The 20115-nt window shown below is 37.1% G+C and overlaps 1 protein-coding gene across 1 annotated transcript; it reads left to right on the forward strand.

Annotated features, from left to right (window-relative positions):
• Positions 1-497: 497 nt before the first annotated feature.
• On the forward strand, positions 498-19267 carry LOC127862439 (tetraspanin-18-like). Its single transcript, XM_052401556.1, has 9 exons — positions 498-1097; positions 9733-9806; positions 13163-13363; positions 14001-14075; positions 14997-15116; positions 15549-15639; positions 16120-16262; positions 17140-17223; positions 17991-19267. The coding sequence occupies exons 1-9, from the start codon at positions 848-850 to the stop codon at positions 18060-18062; spliced, it is 1110 nt and encodes a 369-aa protein (XP_052257516.1). The 5' UTR covers positions 498-847; the 3' UTR covers positions 18063-19267.
• The last annotated feature ends 848 nt before the right edge of the window (positions 19268-20115 follow it).

Here is a 20115-nt window from a genome sequence, read left to right on the forward strand (position 1 = left end):
TCGATTTATATTTCGAAGTTCATAAGGCGAAAATATAGTTAACTTGCTTTCTAATATCGTACAGGAAATTAGGAGTTGTGTCTTTGAAATCGACACAGAAGGCGTGTACGTTTCACGTTGTATGGTAAAACAGCTGTGGGAAAATGTTTAGGGATTAAATGGAGAAATAGCGCACTAGAGATGGGATTAATCAGTGATTTGAATAATTGAGATGTTCCGTTGCGCTCGATCAGTGCACTAGGTGTTAAAAGGATGAACGATTATAATTATAATGGGTTGCCAAATATTTTCTTTGTATGTGAGAAATCTTTCAGTATTTCGGTGATTCACGCATTTGGCCATCCTACACATACGTAAAGCGTTGCTAAATCTTACCATGCACAAACATGATTAAAAAAAAATATAATCCATTACTTTTGTTGATGTTTAAAGAGTATTGCTACTGCATAATGCTGTGATAATCGGGCACTACTTTTCGGAGGTCCAGTGTTCGCCCTCAAATCATCAAATTAATGTGGGACCACAACGGAAAATCGTAGAGCAAACACACAATAGAGAAAACAACTTTCAATTAAAAACATATTTTATCAAGTGTTATTCCTTTATTGCATTCTTGACCTAAACAATACTAGTTTGTCAGTGTCTAGACTGGATAAGAACGAAGCACTTATGATAAAACTATCAATTTGAATATATTTTATCAAGTTTTTTTTAGGAGGCACACCGAACTTCAAAAGCAACCTGTTCACTGTCTACATATTGGATTATTACCACCGTTCTATAGCGCTTTCTTAGTTAAACATCTAAACTCTGGAGTGTGAACAGCGTTCTGTAGACCTGGCCTAACATGGCCGCCTACCTCAGCTGGCCGGACAAGCAAATGAAGTTGTTCGCGACCCGAGCCTCCTACCAGCCCGAGTTCTACCTGTACTTCGGCCACAATCAGCCCCTGCAGCCGCAGATAGACTACGCCGACGACGACAGCGTGAAGCTGGACCGCCTCCGCCGACAGGAGTACGGGAACCTTGGGAGGAAAGGCCGGCGGTTGGAACGCGGTGACAGCAGGGACACGCTGGGTCTCGGCTCCTTGAGAACAGGTAACTGGCCGCTGCGCAGAACCAGTGGGCGAACGTGGATCGCGCCTACTTTCTGTTTGTTGTAGGTTGTTTGTACGAGATTTTTGACGTAAATTGATTGGCTGATACATTCACGTGATATTCATATGGATAATACCGTTAAATATAAATAAATAAACGGGGGCATGCGTATACGGGAGCTTACCGCGTTTAAGTGAGGTTAGCTGGAACAAAACTTCCAAGATGGCGTCGTTTTCGTGGTTTTCGTGAAGGAGTAGCGGATATTTTCACCCGGTAAGCCAGTTTATATTTATAGCTCTTTTAAATAAATCAGCCCTTTCGGCTCTACGGTGTTTGTACTCCCCTCGGTTTTTTGTTTCTATACCGTAAACGTCGGAATAAACAAGTTATCGAAGCAAAACCGTCGACAAATTTGTTGTTCAATTTCTTGACCTTCGAGATGTTGGATGTTCGAATATCATTTTCTCTCATAATAAACAGTATTTGAGCATGTTTACAGTAAAATATAACATAAATCACGATTATTTTATTATATCGACGCTTTTTATGTCTATGAATTCATTTAATGCTGAATTATAGCGGTTTAACCCCCCTTTTTGGAACTTAACTTCCTTTGAAGCACATTTGGGGACCTGACTTCCAAATGATAACAGCTCTTTCCTAGAAGTTTTTATGCGAAATAACTGTCGTGAATGAATTCCGCATTGGTGCGAATGTTTTGGAAAACATTTTTCACTTTAGGAAATCAAGAGTTATCTTTTTTTATTAATTGTTATATTATTAATTTGTAGTATTATATGTTTTATCGCATACTTAACGCTTAGATTTAGTGTGTGTAATATAAGACATTCGACGGTATTATTAACACAGTGTAATTCTTACCTGTTTATTTTAACACATATGAACATACTTATGTTTGAATATGCCTAAAACGGAATACTATGCTTACTAAACGGAATACTATGCTTACTATTTCCAGAAATCAAGACGCCAGATTAAAAAAGACGGCGTAACGAAGTGTGTACCGCTCTAGAAAGCGAAAGGTACATAAAACCCACCAATAAAACATAAAAGATTACGTCGAAGTACCACGCCAGTTAAACACACAAAACAATCACATATACGTGCAATAAAAGTGTAATGAAAAACAGAAAAGGGTAAAGCCGGTTCGATACTAATATAAGGTTGCTGTAACAAAATACTACCATCATTGCGATTCGGAATACATGAAGCAATTTGGAATACCCCACACCTGCTTAGAAGATGCATATCGGTGGATGTTTTTATATGCAAACTTAAATATTAATTGTTTATTTTTTTTAATACAATTACATTTGACGCGTTTTACCATAACGATACTGATACATGTATGTGACTTTTATATGACACATTTTGGACGACCTTCTTTTAAACCTGTTCTGAGTTGGTCATTAACTTATAATCGCAAAAGCGAATTTGTAGTGGATAGAAAGAATTGTGCAAATGCAATACACGATATGATTTCAGTAGAAGTGATCAAAATATACATGTATTTTTTCTCTTTTAAACCGATGTGAATACATATTATTTAAGACTGTTGTATTTAGGGAATAAAGTATTGGTACACTTATAAAGATTATTTCGTTTGTTCCTAACATTGCCTTCTAATCTTAAGTCATGTTAATATGTCAAATGCATAACGAATTCATTCCGACCCAAATCTTTTTTTATCATGTAAGTGCTGAATACAATTGAAAATGTATGCAGAGACATCGTAAGAAGAAATGACGTAACAAAGATAATGGTTTATTTTCATAAAAAAGTGAGAAACTAGCATCATGACATATACGGAACAAAACGTGTAATTAAGTAGCACTCATAGCAATTATATGTCAGACTTGTCTATGTAGAAATAATTAAATAAAACAAAGAACACTACATCAGCTGTACATTTTTTGTTTGGTTCGTTTGTTTTATTTGATGTTTTAGTCCGGTTGAAGGACTCTTTCTTGCATATTCTACATTTAACCTCATGTGGTCCATGAATGGGGCATGCTATCCCAGTCCTCCGCTTATTTTAAATTCCTAATTACATATACTGCAATGAAAGATGCACTTATTATCGCCCTTTAACCTTCATCATCTGAAAAGACAATGAAATAATGGTCAAAGAAAATTTAATATCAGAATAAGATCGACACGTCATAAAATACATTTGATTAATTAAAATATTACTAAAGGGGCTGATAAACATTATATTATCTCGTACATCAGCCACCCCACAACCCATCTTCTTTAAAAAAGGTGAATTGATTCAGTTGGTCGGCAGGTTTTTTGTACTGCATTTTTATAATTCTACAGTAAAATGATTAAGAAAACACTTATATTGCACCACATAAAATGCTAAAAAACGAAATATTGAAGTACACATATAAACTTTATTATAGATGGTAGGTATTTCGTGTCATAATCTCTTGCACACATGAAAGAGCTGTTTGTCATTTGGAAGTCAGGTCCCAAACTGTGCTTAAAAGGAAGTTAAGTTCTAAAAAGGGGGTTAAACCGTTATAATTCGGCATTAAATGATTTCATAGACATACACGCGCGTCAAGATAATACAATACTCGTGATTTATGTTATATTTTAATGTAAACATGCACACATACTGTTTATTTGTGAGAGAAAATGATATTCGAACATCCAACATCTCGAAGGTCAAGAAATTAAACAACAAATTTGACGACGGTTTTGCTTCAATAACTTTTTTATTCCGACGTTTACGGTATTGAAACACAAAAACCGAGGGGAGCACAAACACCGTAGAGCCGAAAGAACTTATTCATTTAAAAGAAATATAAATATAAACTGGCTTACCGGGTGAAAATATCCGCTAATCCTTCACGAAAAACACGAAAACGACACCATCTTGGAAGTTTTGTTCCAGCCAACCTCGCTTAAACGCGGTAAGCTCCCGTATACGCATGCCCCTCCCCCCCCCCCCTGAATAAAGGGTATTGTATTGATTGACACGTATCGCCTGGTCAATCAGCAGTAAGTTTACATCTACGTAGGTAACATTTGTTTTTAATACATTTATCTTGTGTTAGTCAGTTACTATGGTTATATTTGTTACAAAATCTGTGAGTACGAAGTAGACATCTTGAGTGATCGAGAAAGTATAAGATAAAAATCTAAGCTAGCCTTTGTTATTGATTTCTAGTTATTCTTTGGGATTGAATCTTGAATAAGTTTCACGACCCCGCCCCCACCCCCCCCCCCCCACCCTCGCCCGGAGACATTGCACCTGTATTTCCGATTGACTTTTGAATTTGTGATTGGCTATTGAGTTAGACTGCGGTTGAATTTTGAATCAGTTTTGAGGATTTGTTCTTGAGTGGGTCTTTATGACTGAATTTTCAGCTGTTCTTTGTGACTGATATTCATTTTAGTGGATCTATGTGCTTGAAAGCGTCTACATGACAGGGCGAGTTATTTGCCGTCGCTTGGGTTTTCTAAACATAAAGGACAGTGGTTGCAAAGGAACAGGGCCTGTCATTTTATTTATGAAATATAAACGAATATGTTTGCCTAACAACCAGCACAAATCTTATCCAAACGTATCTCAAATCGTTCGCATGAGCGCTAGAGTATTAAGGAGAGGTTAGCTTATTACCTCGATGCACAGTGCTCTTATACTCGTAACAGTATATTTTTAGCATCTCGACTAGCACTCTACTTTAACCCATTCATGCCTAGCGTCCTGAAAAAAGGACATTGCAAACAGCGTAGACCCAGATGAGACGCCGCATAATGAAGGATGGGAGAGTCCACTGGGCATAAATGGGTTAATTTGCACAGAATCATACGTCTACATCAGATATTGCATTTATATATGTTGTATTTTCTGTTTTTGTGCGCGTGTTGTTGAGTTTCGCCGTATTCAAACGTATATCAGAAATGTAACGAGGCAAGTCAATCACGTTTCACTTTGTTCAAATGTACTGATCGAACAAGGGTTAGGGAAATAATGTACACGATATAATTTCATGGCCGATCCCCAAACAAGTCATACTGCCGGGGTGGGATCGAATTCAAGACCTTCGATTTAGTTTCTAAATATCTTTCAATATTTTTTTCCACCATTTGTTTATTGGTTTATTCAAATATTTTTCAATTTTATTACTTTAAAAAGGCGTCCAATATTTATTTTTATTCTATTTCCAATAAATTGATCCAATCGGCATTTTTCATATATAACACGTGACAGTCCAATATATTCCAGTATTGGATCCAAAAAGTCTGTATTTTTAGCATAGGTGCGTTTACGCACCTATGCTTATGGTATATACCACATTTTGAAAATCCACATCCATCGGTTGCCCTTTATGAAGCCTTACCTGATCAAAAATCAGACGAAATATCTATTTAATTTAGTATATGGTCATTCTTACAATTTTTTTTTGGAAACGTTTTTCTAACGTTTTCTTCCAAGAATATTGCTGACACCGTTTTTAGTGAATTTTTCTAAGACCGTTTTATGTCAAAAAATCTTCTTATAACCTAAAACAAATTTCGTTCGTAAAACAATTCTATCTGCACTATAAATCTCAATCTCCTACGCAGTGGCCTCCCTTATACTAGAAGTTACTGACCGGGCGAAGCAAGGGAAGTAACTGCTGTGAGGAGTTTCTATAAAAATCTGCATTCAGAAATCTGTATTCAGAACTCAATCTGTTGTGCACGTCTGCATCTAACGCTTACCACAAGTTTTACGACAAATTCTTGACGCAGACGAATAGGGTAGCGTCTATTTTTATTTGTGAAAAGAATAGAGAAAAGAATCGATACAGATCTGTCCGTGCTTAAATTTTGAAAGGCTTGGGTAATTATTTTTCATAAGCGTTTCAAACACTGATGTAAATGGAAAGATTATCTATTTAAATAGTCGGTAATTGTTTGAAATTATTGATTTGAGAAATTCGCGGATGGCGAAATCGAACTACATTATACCACGTGACGCCATTCTTTCCTGTATCTTGCACCTATGCTTTTAACGCCATCGGCGCTCTCGTTTCCATATTGGACAGTTGAGTACAAGTGCGGTAAGCATTTTTTTATAACGATAACAGCCGTTACCGAGAAAAAGTATCCGAATGTAAAATAATCGATTCACACGGGCGCTTGTCTTGAAAATAGCATAGATGGAATTAAGGGAAGCGGACAACGACAACAAGCGAGGCATGGTTATGTAATGCGCATGGGGGGGGGGGGGGGGGGGGGTTAGAGGGTTAGGGTAAGGGGTAGCGTTAGTGTTAGGGGTCGGGTTTGGGTTAGGGTTAGCCTTAACCCATACCCTAACCCGACCCCTAACACTAACCCTAACCTAACCATAACCCAGGGTTATCTCCCCTATAACATGCCTCCCTCGTTGTAATTGTCCTCTTCCCATGCAATTAAAGAATTTTAAAATCAAAATTAAAATGAAACAAAGAGCTGAAAAAGGGGATATAGAATAAGCAGCTTGTTAGACGTTTAAACTGTACAATAGATGATATATCTCCGTATTGTACAGTGAAATGTCTAATAACCTATAAATAAAATGTATTTCAATATTCTGATATTTTTTATTCAATGTCTTTTTTTGGATAACGCTCATCAACCAACAATAGATGCCTGATATTTTCGACATGTTGTGAATATTATTCGCGTTTTCATTCCTTGAAGAACACTATTTACTTTAGTTTAAACCTGTATATTTTAGCTCGATTGCATCGAAAGCTAATTTGAAACGCTCCGCTTCCTGTGACTACAACCAGTACTTGATGTCTGTTGTGGAACCTAAAGAACGCTCCCACAGAGGGGATCGAACCCGTGACCTCGCGGTCGCTAGGCGGACACCATATCCATTTCGCCACGGCGACCTGTTAAGTTCACTATTTACTTTTATTTTGATGTAGTACCACGTCAAACAAACATATGTTGGCTGTAAGGTCCATTAGTTTCTCCTATAGTAACCAACATATAATTTACCATCATTCTTCTTCTTGCCCTCCGTCCTACGGGGATTCTCTGTTGTTGGTCAAAGATATTACATAACTCCTATTTCAATAGACTCCGATTGCCTTTAAAGTTCAAAAGCCCAAACAGTGTTTAGTGATCATCCTGGATATTTTTTTTATATTAGGGCAGATACATTTTGTTTCGAAACAAAAATGTTCAGCTTAAATTTAAATTGGTTGAATATTCTATATATGCATCGCGTCATGTTAAAATGGTTCTAAGACCATATGCGATCAGGTAGCTCCAGACAAACTGAGCAATCGTACAGTCCGGTCAGGAGCGATCTTGTCCGCCATAAAGTTACGCAAGGTTTCGTGGTCTCATTAGCGGACAGCAAAACTCCTCAGCTAATTACGCGGACGCGTAAGCGGATCCGTAGGTACGCTTGCCGCATCACATTAGACCTCTTTTCGAAAGACGCGGCTTGATCATACAGATCCATTCCGTTTCTTTTGTAATGCAATAACAACAAAATGGCGTACGAAAACAGTCAAATACTATGAAGTTATGAATTTGATTGATTCACGTGTTACTGTTGTGTTTAATCCCTGATAGTTGAGATTTAATATCCGTTCGTGCGGCAGTCTGTCTGTCAGCGAATAGGGTAGTGTGTCGGTCAGTCCCTGTTTCTATATAGTAAAATTAATTGAAGTTAAATTTCCCTTTAGGGATTTACCTTTATGTTTCTATGTGAGTGACACATTTCTCGCAGATATGTCACATCAAAGAGGTTAACAATAGCGTATACCGGTATGTCATAAATTTTAGTAAGTCCGCTCCTCATTTATACGTAATATCTTGACAAATCTTCTATTAAATTCAATATACGGTCAACGCAAAATAAATTGCGTACATGTGCCATTTAGGTGTTAGCGTTTGTTATCGTATCATCATCTCGACAAATGGTTTCACGTGTTTCGTTGACGTACTTCGTTAACGGTCATGCTTCAAAATATTCACCACTGCCCTAAACGCCCCGGGGTAAGGCAATTAAAAGTGTTCTTCCGCGTTTTAAGTTTTAATTTATCATTAAATGTTGTGTTTGATCGAACAGTGAGAGTGTGCAATACCTGTTTAATTAGTGCTTGTTTAAATATTAAACTATACGGTGTATTTTGTACGTTGAGATCACTTAATCGTCTGGATACAATGACACGTGAGTTGTACATTATTTTATAATAAAAATATAACACATATACTCTTTATTTCCACTGTTCATATATTATAAATATATAATATTGGGATATTAAATACCATACAGAATAATACAAAAAATACATTCACACATACGAACTTCAAGTCAGACACTTTTTATATAAATAGTATTTTTAATGTATACTATGCATACCGGTATAATAGTATTTTTGACTTTAAGAGAGGCATTAAATTTGTAAAAATTAACAAAAGCGAAATGTACGACTTACTTAGTCATACATTGTATAGTGGACTTACTATATACTTGTACTAACTTGGCACATTTCTTTATTTAAAATCTTATTATAAAACAATATGTTGCCCAAGACGTGGTTGACTTATGCTCGTATTAGTTTGATTTCCTTTCGCTGTACAGCAATTTATTGAGTCTCGCTCCGGGAAAACGGGGCTTAATGCATGTACGTTAAGTGTCGTCCCAGATAAGCCTTTGCTATCAGGGACGACTGTTTCCGCTTTTAGGGATTTTGTGTTTTAACAAAGTCTCATATTAACGAAATTCCAGTTTAGTGTAGTCCCTGATTAGCCTGTGCTGGCTACATATGCTTATATTAGACAACGCGTTTCGCGCATGCATTAATTCCGGTTTTCCCCTGAGCGATGCTCAATTACACCATATGGACCGTGCTCTGTGAAAATGGGGTTTAAAGCATGTGCGCAAAGTGTCGTCCCAGAGTAAGTGCAGTCCGCACAGGCTAATCAGGGACGACACTTTCCGCTTTTATGACAGTTTTCGTTAAAATAAAGTCTCTTCTTAGCAAAAATTAAATTTAGGCGGAAAGTGTCGTCCCTGATTAGCCTGTGCGGACTGCACAGGCTAATCTGGGACGACACTTCACGCACATGCATGGTGCCAAGTTTTTTCAGAACGCGACTCATATTATATCACACTAAAAGCGGAATAATGTGACATAATATGTATTATGCGCCGCCAGTCATTTAAATGTATCATAAAATGCAATGATCATCATCTTTTTTTCATCTGTATATTAAACTACATTGTAGTAAACTTAATGCCCGCACAAGAATTTTCGTGAAAGTGTTAATTTTTGTAAACAAATTTTTGTTTCATGTGTATTGTGTACGATGTATGGTTGATGTTGTATTGTGTACGATGTATGGTTGATGTTGTATTGTGTACGATGTATGGTTGATGCTGTATTGTGTACGATGTATGGTTGATGTTGTATTGTGTACGATGTATGATTGATGTTGTATTGTGTACGATGTATGGTTGATGTTGTTTTGTGTACGATGTATGGTTGATGTTGTATTGTGTACGATGTATGGTTGATGTTGTATTGTGTACGATGTATGGTTGATGTTGTATTGTGTACGATGTATGGTTGATGTTGTTTTGTGTACGATGTATGATTGATTTCAGGTCGCAACAAGATCAGCACGGGTTGTCACCAATTCCTGAAATATGCAAACCTGCTGTTCTCATTCATAGTATTTGTAAGTAACACGATTTATCTATTATATACACTACGTGTGGTAAAATTTCCTTTTTTATTTTGGAATGTGCTGACTGTAAAAGACTCAGAACGATATGGAAAATATTAGCATGAGTTAGGCGGTCAGATAAAAAGTCACCTCATGATTGATACATCCCAGTTTTGTGACTAAAACCATTTATATTTAATTTGCATTTTTCGCTTAGATCAGAATATATCGGCATTTAATGTAGTACAAATAAACCCATTCTCATACGCGTCTTTATGTTTTTTACTATATGCCACTTGCGGTAACGTCCTTTTGACTCAAACGCAAATGTACACTAACACATGCCCATATACACTAACACATGCCCATATACACTAACGTATGTCCATGTACACTAATGTATGACCATATACACTAACGTATGTCCAAATACACTAACGTATGTCCATGTACACTAATGTATGGCCATATACACTAACATATGTCCATATACACTAACGTATGTCCATGTACACTTACGTATGTCCATATACACTAACGTATGTCAATATACACTAACTTCCATGTACACTAACGTATCGCCATATTCACTAACGTATGCCCACGTACACTAACGTCTGTCCATATTCACTAACGTATGTCCATATACACAAACGTATGCCTATACACAATAACGTATGCCCATATACACTAATGTATGACCATATACACTAACGGTTGCCCATATACACTAACGTATGCCCATATACACTAACGTATGCCCATATACAATAACGTATGCCCATATACACTAATGTATGACCATATACACCAACGGTTGCCCATATACACTAACGCATGCCAATCTACACTAACGTATGCCCATATACAATAACGTATGCCTATATACACTAACGTAGTCATATATACACTAATGTAGTCGCATATACACTAACATATGTCAATATACACTAACGTTTTTTCCATATACACAAACGTATGCCCATATACACTAACGCATTCCCATATACACTAACGTATGCCCATATACACTAACGTATTCCCATATACACTAACATAGTCACATATACACTAACGTAGTCACATATACACTAACGTATGCTCACATACAATAACGTATTCCCATATACATTAACGTATATTCATATACACTAACGTATTCCCATATACACTAACGTAGTCACATATACACTAACGTTTGCTCATATTCACTAACGTATGTCCATATACATTACCGTATGTCCATATACATTAACGTTAGTTCATAATACACTAACGTATTCCCATATACACCAACGTAGTCACATATACACTAACGTAGTCACATAAACACTAACATAGTCACATATACACTAACGTATGCTCACATACACTAACGCATTCCCATATACATTAACGTATGTCCATATACACTAACGTATTCCCATATACACTTACGTAGTCACATATACACTAACGTATGCTCATATAAATTAACGTATGCTCATATACACTAACGTATGCTTATATACACTACGTATGCTCATATACACTAACGTATGTCCATACACAAACGTTTGCTCGCATACACTAACGTTTGCCCATATACACTAACGTTTTTCCATATACCTTAACGTATGCTCACATACACAAACGTATGCCCATATGCACTAACGTATGCCCACATACACTCACGTATGCCCATATACACTAATGTATTCCCGTATACACTAACGTATTCCCATATACACTAACGAAGTCCCATATACACTAGCGTATGTCCATATACACTTATGTTTTCCAATATACACTAACGTAAGCACATATACACTGACGTATTCTCATATACACTAACGTAGTCACATATACACTAACGTATGCCCACATACACTAATGTATTCCCATATACACTAACGTATTTCCACAAACACTAACGTATGCTCATATACACTAACATATGTCCATATGTTGTATATTTTATTAAAGTGACGCATAGTACATAAATAATCATTGGTATTAACAGCAATAATACGATCAATATTATAATAAGCAAAAATATTTACAAAAACATTGTACTACCCAACCATATAAATGGCTTACGAGTCACTGAGTTGACATGTTATAGGTGTAGTCATAAACTTACATCAAAATAGTGCAAAATAGTGTAAAGATCACGAAAATAAAAAGAGTTAAATTGTTTAAAGTATAAACATGGATAGTATAGATGAATGACTTATGTTAATAATTAAAAATATACACTAACGTTTTCCCATATACACTAACGTATTCCCATATACACTAACGTATTCTCATATACACTAATGTAGTCACATATACACTAACTTATGCTCATTTACACTTACGTTTCCCATATACACTAACGTATTCCCATATACACTAACGAAGTCCCATATACAGTAATGTATACCCATATACACTTACGAAGTCCCATACACACTAACGTATTCCCACATACAATTATGTATTCCCATATACACTAACGAAGTCCCATATACACTAACGTATTCCCATATACACTAATATATTTCCATATTCACTAACGTGTTCCCATATATACTTATTTATTCCCATATACACTAAAGTATTCATATACACACTAACGTATTCCCATATACACTAACGTATTCCCATATACACTAACGTATTCCCATATACAATAACGTATTCCTATACACACTAACGTATTCCCATATACACTAACGTATTCCCATATACACTAACGTATTCCAATATACACTAACGAAGTCCCATATACACTAAAGCACTCCCATATACACAAATGTATTCCCATATACACTTACGTATTTCCATATACACTAACGCATGCCCACATACGCTAACGTTTGCCCATCTACACTTACGTATACCCGTATACATTAACGTATGCCCATATTCACTAATGTATTCCCATATACACCAATGTATTCCCATATACACTAACGTATTCCCATATACACTGATGTATTCCTATATACACTAACGTATGCACATATACACTAATGTATTCACATATACACTAACGTATCCCCATATACACTCACGTATGCCCATATACACTAATGTATTCCCGTTTACACTAACGTATTCCCATATGCACTAACGTATGCCCCCATACGCTAACGTTTGCCCATCTACACTTACGTATACCCGTATACATTAGCGTATGTCCATATACACTAATGTATTCCCATATACACTAATGTATTCCCATATACACTAACTTGTGCAAATATAAACTAATGTATTCCCATATACACTAACGTATGCACATATACACTAATGTATTTCCCACATTGCCCATGTACACTAACGTATGCCCGTGTACACTAACATAGGTCCATGTACACTAACGTACGCTTTTCTCACAGCTGGCGGGCGGTGGCCTTCTGGGTCTGGGTATTTACATCCTGGGCTCCGACTATGGCGCCAAGCAGGTGTCGGAAGTGCTCGGCACGGAGTTGTACCTTATAGCGGCGTACGCGCTCATCGCCACCGGCGGCGTTCTGCTCGTCATCTCCATGTGCGGCTGCTGCGGCGTTCTACGAGAAAGCCGGTGGTTACTGGGATCTGTAAGTAAACCCAACCTATTCGCAAACTTTCACAAATTAAACGAAACTAATTGACGATGTTATTAAATAAGTATTTCATGTAAAGTCTGTAAATGGTCACATTTGTTCCCAGACACTCACTCACTCACTCACTCACTCACTCTCTCAATCATTCACTTACTCACGCATTTCTCACGCATTATCTCACACATTCACTCACTGACTAACACACTTACTGACTGACTGACTCACTCTTTCAAGAATTCACTCAAACATTCACTGAAGATTTAACTCACTAACGCATTATCTCACTCACTCACTCACTCACTCACTCACTAATTTAATCGGTTAATCACTCATTCACTTATACCTGCAATAAATAGGTCCATCGCAAATTCTCAAAAAACAAACTCAATCTGTCATCCAAACATTCGCGTATAAGTTTTAATCATTTATTTATTCATTTCCTGTTTATGGAATTTTTTCGTTTAAAGGAAGTAATTTCTTAGCGAAAATCCAGTTCCTTGCGGGAAGTGTCGTCCCTGATTTGCCTGTGCGGGCGGCATCGGCTTATATGGGACGACATTTCAGCGCATGCGTTGAAACCCGTTATCCCTGAGCAAGACTCAATATATCATGTTTACACTCGCTGTTTTAGTTCATATTCTCTCTGTCCGTGTTGGTGCTTGTGCTGGTAGCGGCGGCCATCATCGTCTTCGTCTTCAGAGGCAAGGTACGTGGTGGCGTGCAGGGCGATAGGCGTGAATCAGTGGTTTGTTAATACTTACCCGAGTGAGCCTAATGTTTTTTCGACCTTATTGTTGTATTCCACTAACTTTTCGATCTCGCTTGCTACACACGATCAGATACGTTGAACTGCCATAATATAATAAATAATTTGCGTGCTAATCGTGGACGACATGCTATGCACATGCATTAAACGCCGTTTTCAAAAAGCGAGGTACATGCAAAAATTGTCGTTTAAATATTTTTTGTATTTGACCCCATTTTTTTATCGTTATTGTTTGTTTTTTCTCAAAAGACCCACAATATACTGTAGTAACACAATCTGCAAACGTTTTTTGTATGCGTGTTTTGCACGATTAATGCATGTCAACTAAAACATAATATTATAATATTAGTGACCTACAATAATTAGGTGTGGCACTAAAACTCATTTTATTGACAATACTGTCACGCGTTTAATTAATGAGCCTGGGAAAACGGGGGTTACTGCATGCGCGTAAATGCTGTCCCCACAAGGTAAACAGGGACGACACTTTCCAGTCCCCACAAGGTAAACAGGGACGACACTTTCCAGTCCCCACAAGGTAAACAGGGACGACACTTTCCAGTCCCCACAAGGTAAACAGGGACGACACTTTCCAGTCCCCACAAGGTAAACAGGGACGACACTTTCCAGTCCCCACAAGGTAAACAGGGACGACACTTTCCAGTCCCCACAAGGTAAACAGGGACGACACTATCTTCTTAGACTGGATTGTTGTTAAGAAGAGACTTCCTTTGAACGAAAAATTCCATACAAGTGGAAAGTGTCGTTCCTGATTAGCCTGTGCGACACTATACGCGCATGCATTAAGCCCCTCTCTCACAGAGCGCTACTAATATCCATTATGCTGCCTACCGTGTGTAGATGGAAGGTGACGTGATTCACTCGATGGAGGTCGTCCTCATCAAGAAGTACGGCGTGGACCTCGTACATCACTCTGATAACCGCGTCATCACAGACTTCTGGAACTGGCTTCAGCGCGAGGTATACATACCTAGACTAACACGGGAATCACGTGCAGAGCGTGCTTCTGTTTTATGTGCTTTACGTGTCGGATATATAATTTACTTGCACACGATAACTTATTAATTAACATGAAGGTGTTTTCAGGGAGAATATTTGTATTGCGTGAGACACTCCCAAAGCCTCGTTGTAAATTTGACACTTATTGCGAGATACACGTGATATCACGTGATAATAACATTACACACAGTTCAAACATATATTTTAGGCGTGTATAATAAACTCACTTCTATCAAGATTAATCTGAATGGTATGTATAGTATTACATAAAGCATGAAAGAAAGTGATGGTGATGTCCTGATTTCTCATAAAGTTTGTGTCGGTCGCACTCAAATGGGAAACAAATGTTTCTGTACAATTGTATGTAAATTAAATGTTCGTATTTATTTGCAGCTAAAATGTTGTGGCGTAACCGGGAACATCAACAGCACGACGTCTTGGGCTATTTATAGACATTCTGCTTGGTACAAGGGCTTTGAGACTGGTATGTAGCCTTCATGGCCTTCGAATTCTCATGTTCTGAAAGCCCATCCACCCATCAAAATGAACTATAGATATTATGTTAATACAAAAAAAAAATTGAAATAAAAATTTAGAATTTATGACCGATGATTATGGTTTAAAAGTGAGGTTTTCTGGAACGTATCTCTCACTTTAATTATGTGTAACATGCCATCGGAATAGCAACTATGTGTCAATGACTGCATTTATCATTCGCCAAATATCCAAGCTCTGGAATAAAGAAAACAAGATGGAAAAAAAGAAAATCATATACTAGTAATATATTTCAATTGAAATTCTTATCCAAGAAGAAATCACGAAGCTTTTCATATGGTGTGCGCAATACACAACACTGTCCGATTGATGCGTTTTAAACTATTTTGTTGAGTGTTTCACAAAACCCGTGTACATGTACTATCTTTGTCCCACACACCCCTAACCCACCTCTCCGCCCCTCTCCCAGGCAAACCGTATGTACCCCAGAGTTGCTGCAACCCGGATGGGGACATTAACATATGCACGGGGATCACGGACTACAACGGACTTCCGGCCCACGGCCCGCCCTTCACCGCTACCATGAACACCAACCCACATCTCTACATCCGGGTATGTGCGGCGGAGGTTACATTATGTTGATTTGAAAGTAGTTGTGCTACATTTATTTTATGTTACTAGTTACTTTATAAATCATATCCATCATTTTTATTCACGATGGTTGAATTGTTGACAATGAACAAGACCAACACGAGACCACGCCATAAAGACAAACACGAAACACGTGATAACCGTCGTATTTGAAGCATTTTGTCGTAGTAGCGCGTTATGTTTCGTTTTTCGAGTTGGCGTGTTTGCAAATTTCAAGGTCGCAAACAAATTTACCCGCTATAACAGAATTCGGTTCGACAAATGAAATAAGTGTCCAATTGATGCGCTTTTTGTCGTTATTGTGGGTATATTTTCCGTCCTTTCGAGCTGACCTGCTGGTGAATTCAAACCTGCCAACACGATAGAACGATAAAACATGACAGAAATCGGCCGCAATAGAAAGCATTACGATTAATCTTAATGCGACATGATTATTTAGTTAAGAAGGAAAACTTATATTGACAGGTGTTACACAGCATTAAGAAATTCTACTTTGATATAAGTATGCAATAGCTTCTTATACTCCTCTACTAGAAATACTTGAAAAGAAAGCGTATTAAGGAAAGAAAAAAAAAACCGCTATTAAACTTCATGTTCATATGTATATCACAACTATTTGGAACTTCATATTATACGAATTAAACCTTAAAATGAACTCGTTCCTAGAATGACTTGACAATGTTAACAATTACATCGCAAACTTTACTCACTATTTCAAGACTAATTTATTTCGAGTCGCTTACCTACATTGGCAATTTAGCAATGACATATTGCGCGTAATACGTTAGAATAAACTTGCTATATTAAATCCTGCAATTCTTTTTGTTGATGTTTCCAGGGTTGCTATGACGAGCTCGTGCAGTACGTCGAGACTCACGCCGTCATCATAGGGGTGTCCGCCATTGCAGGGGTCGTCGTCATGGTTAGTACATACATTTGAGGCTCACTCTGGTAAAAAAAGGGGCTTAACCCTTTGAATGCCGGGAAATTTGTCGTCTGCTAAAATGTCTTCTGCTGAATTTCTAAAATTAGCATTTTCTTCGATTTTTTTCAAAGAACACTATCAGAATAGCAAACAGTTTGGATCCTGATGAGACGCCACGTTCTGTGTCGTCTCATCTGGATCCAAACTGTTTGCAAAGGCCTTTAAAATTCCGGTTCCAGCGCTCAAAGGGTTAATGCATGTGCGTAAATATCGTCTCGGAGTAGCATGTGCAGTCCTCGCAGGCTAATCAGGGACGAGACTTTTACACTTTACTGAAATCTTTCGTTTTAAGGAAAGTCACTTCTGCGCAACAAAAATCCAATCTAGACAGATATTGTAATCCCGAATTATTCAGGGACGACACTGTACGCACATGCATTAAGTCCGGTTTGCCAAGACCGAATCTTACATATTTTCCGGTTTCAAATAAAACGCTCGTTTTTTGTTATATTTTGTAACGTGCCTACACGTTGTTTCCCTTGTTTTCAGATTCTTATCATACTTGATATACTTTCGATTAACTCGCTTTGGTTAAACAGCAGGAAATATACAAATCTAATAGCATTTGTCTTTATTTATTATTGTCAAATTTATGTCAATTGAAAACTTTGCATTACGAAAAAAAAAATCATTAAAGGGAAATAATTTGCGATTTATTGCTTTTATTTAAGCGCTGTATTCATGCTCACCTTGTTTTATTTCAGCTCATCGGACTTGTTTTCTCAGTGTTCCTTTGTCGTAGAATCGCCCCAGACACGTTCTACTCCGCCTACTAACAATCACGCGAAAACCGTCTGTGGATCGTGACTGATCGGCAATCTACGTCAAATTTCGGAAGCCTTTAGATTCGACTGTACTATATGTGCGGTACTAGACGTACGTCCGAATTTGCGTATGAGTATTTTAAATTGCATCTCAAATATCGGACAGTTAAGTTTGAATCGTGTAATATGTCGTAGATAAGATAGATTTTTGCGCATGCTCTGTATTATTTTAGGTTTTATTAATTAATTGTATTTCCTTGTGATACACAACGTTTTCGTACACACAAATTTAAATGTAATTTTGCATTAGAATTATAAATTTTAAGTGTAAATTGAAACTGAATTAATGTAGATTTGACGTAGGCAATAAATGAAAATTGTCTTTTAGTTTTTACGAAATGTTTGTCCATACATTAAGTTGCATTGGTGTTAACGCCGTAAAATGTATTTATGTGGGCATTTCTGGAGTGCTCACTGTTTTGAAATCCACAAATAAGTTATTTATTTCTTCAATTTTTGTTTCAGGATAATTACTTACATTAAGTTATTATAATTTATTCTGAGTTAATCTTCTAGGTGTAAACATAAAAGCCTGAGCTGTAAGTATAACGCGTATATGCATATACGAGCCGCGCTCTGTGAAAATGGGGTTTAATGCTCGTGCGTAAAGTGTCGTCCCAGATTAGCCTGTGAAGTCCGCACAGGCTAATCAGGGACGACACTTTTCGCATAAACTATATTTTTGCAAAGATGAGACTTTTAAGCGAAAAATATCATAACAGCGGCAAGTGTCGTCCGTGGTTAACCAGTGCGGAATCTGGGACGTCACTTTACGCACGTGCATTAAACGCCATATTTAACAGAGCACGGTCCATATGCAATTCAACTCAAATGTATAGAACCTTTTTAACTGCTGTGTTGTTTTTGTAAAAACCAGATTGTCCCTTAATACATAAACAAACATTGTGGTTAGAACGAATTGAAATGTTAGAAATTAAATGGTGGAAAAGTCAACAATATGTACTGCATTTATAATATGTGTTTCAAGTTGCCTTTGGCATATTGCCTTTGGCATATTTCCTTTTATTCGACTCGTACATGTCGGTATTTTCATGTTATCAATATCATACGTTTCCATTGTAAACCATATACACTGTGGCGATTGTAATGTCTCATGTTTTGTTTCATGTAAAAATAAAACTCTATGATAACCAATACATGTACATATATTATTCTATGCACATTTCCACTATAATAGTCCTTCAGTATTTTAGCGGATGAAGTTAATTAGCCACTCTTTTGGAAAACGGGGCTAAATGCAAGGGTCGTTTCAGATAAGCCTGTGTAACTTCCCGCCTGTGATAAGCCTGTGGAACTACACTTCCCGCTTTTATGGGATTTTTTTAAATTTAAAGTAATTATCTTTTTTTCACAAAAATCCAGTTTAGGCGGAAAGTGTAACTCCTGAATAGCCTGTGGTGATTGCACAGGCTAATCTTGGACGACACTTTACGCACTTGTATTAAGTCCAGTTTTCTTAGAACGAGCCTCAAATGAAAACTGCATTTTTTATATTTGTTGAACTCACTTGAGGTATAACCGATTTAGCTGTCACGAGGGTTGAGAGTAACGCGCATGCGTGAATTTCATAATCCGCTCATGCATGTCCAAGCGTTTCATACTATATTTAAATAACTCTTTACACTTGTTTTACATAAGGTAAAGGAAATCATGTCAAGATTGTATGGTTATCACTTATATTCTATTCGAACTGCATAGGCCAAAAAGTGACGAAATTATAACACCGATTTCGCACATTTTGTCAATAACAGCGATACGATTCGATGATCTGCAGAACAAGTACTAGTCTATCTCATGACTGTCAGGCTCACCACAAATGCCATTACGATACACTAAGTCCATAACATAAAAAGCAAATGTAATTGTCCGCATTCAAATACATTTAAATATGATTAAAGGAACATAATATCTATGTTTCCATATTAATCATTATCTTTCTATGCTATATCATATGTTTTTTTTTCACTTGTATAAAATACTGTGA

Source organism: Dreissena polymorpha, chromosome 16 (genome assembly GCF_020536995.1).
Source record: "Dreissena polymorpha isolate Duluth1 chromosome 16, UMN_Dpol_1.0, whole genome shotgun sequence".
In the NCBI taxonomy this organism is placed as follows: Eukaryota; Metazoa; Mollusca; class Bivalvia; order Myida; family Dreissenidae; genus Dreissena; species Dreissena polymorpha.

Coding starts and splice junctions, on each gene's coding strand:
- LOC127862439 (XM_052401556.1), top strand. CDS start 848: ATGGCCGCCTACCTCAGCTGGCCGGACAAGCAAATGAAGTTGTTCGCG. Junction 13,364..14,000: donor GCCGGTGGTTACTGGGATCT/GTAAGTAAACCC, acceptor TCGCTGTTTTAG/TTCATATTCTCTCTGTCCGT. Junction 15,117..15,548: donor GGAACTGGCTTCAGCGCGAG/GTATACATACCT, acceptor ATTTATTTGCAG/CTAAAATGTTGTGGCGTAAC.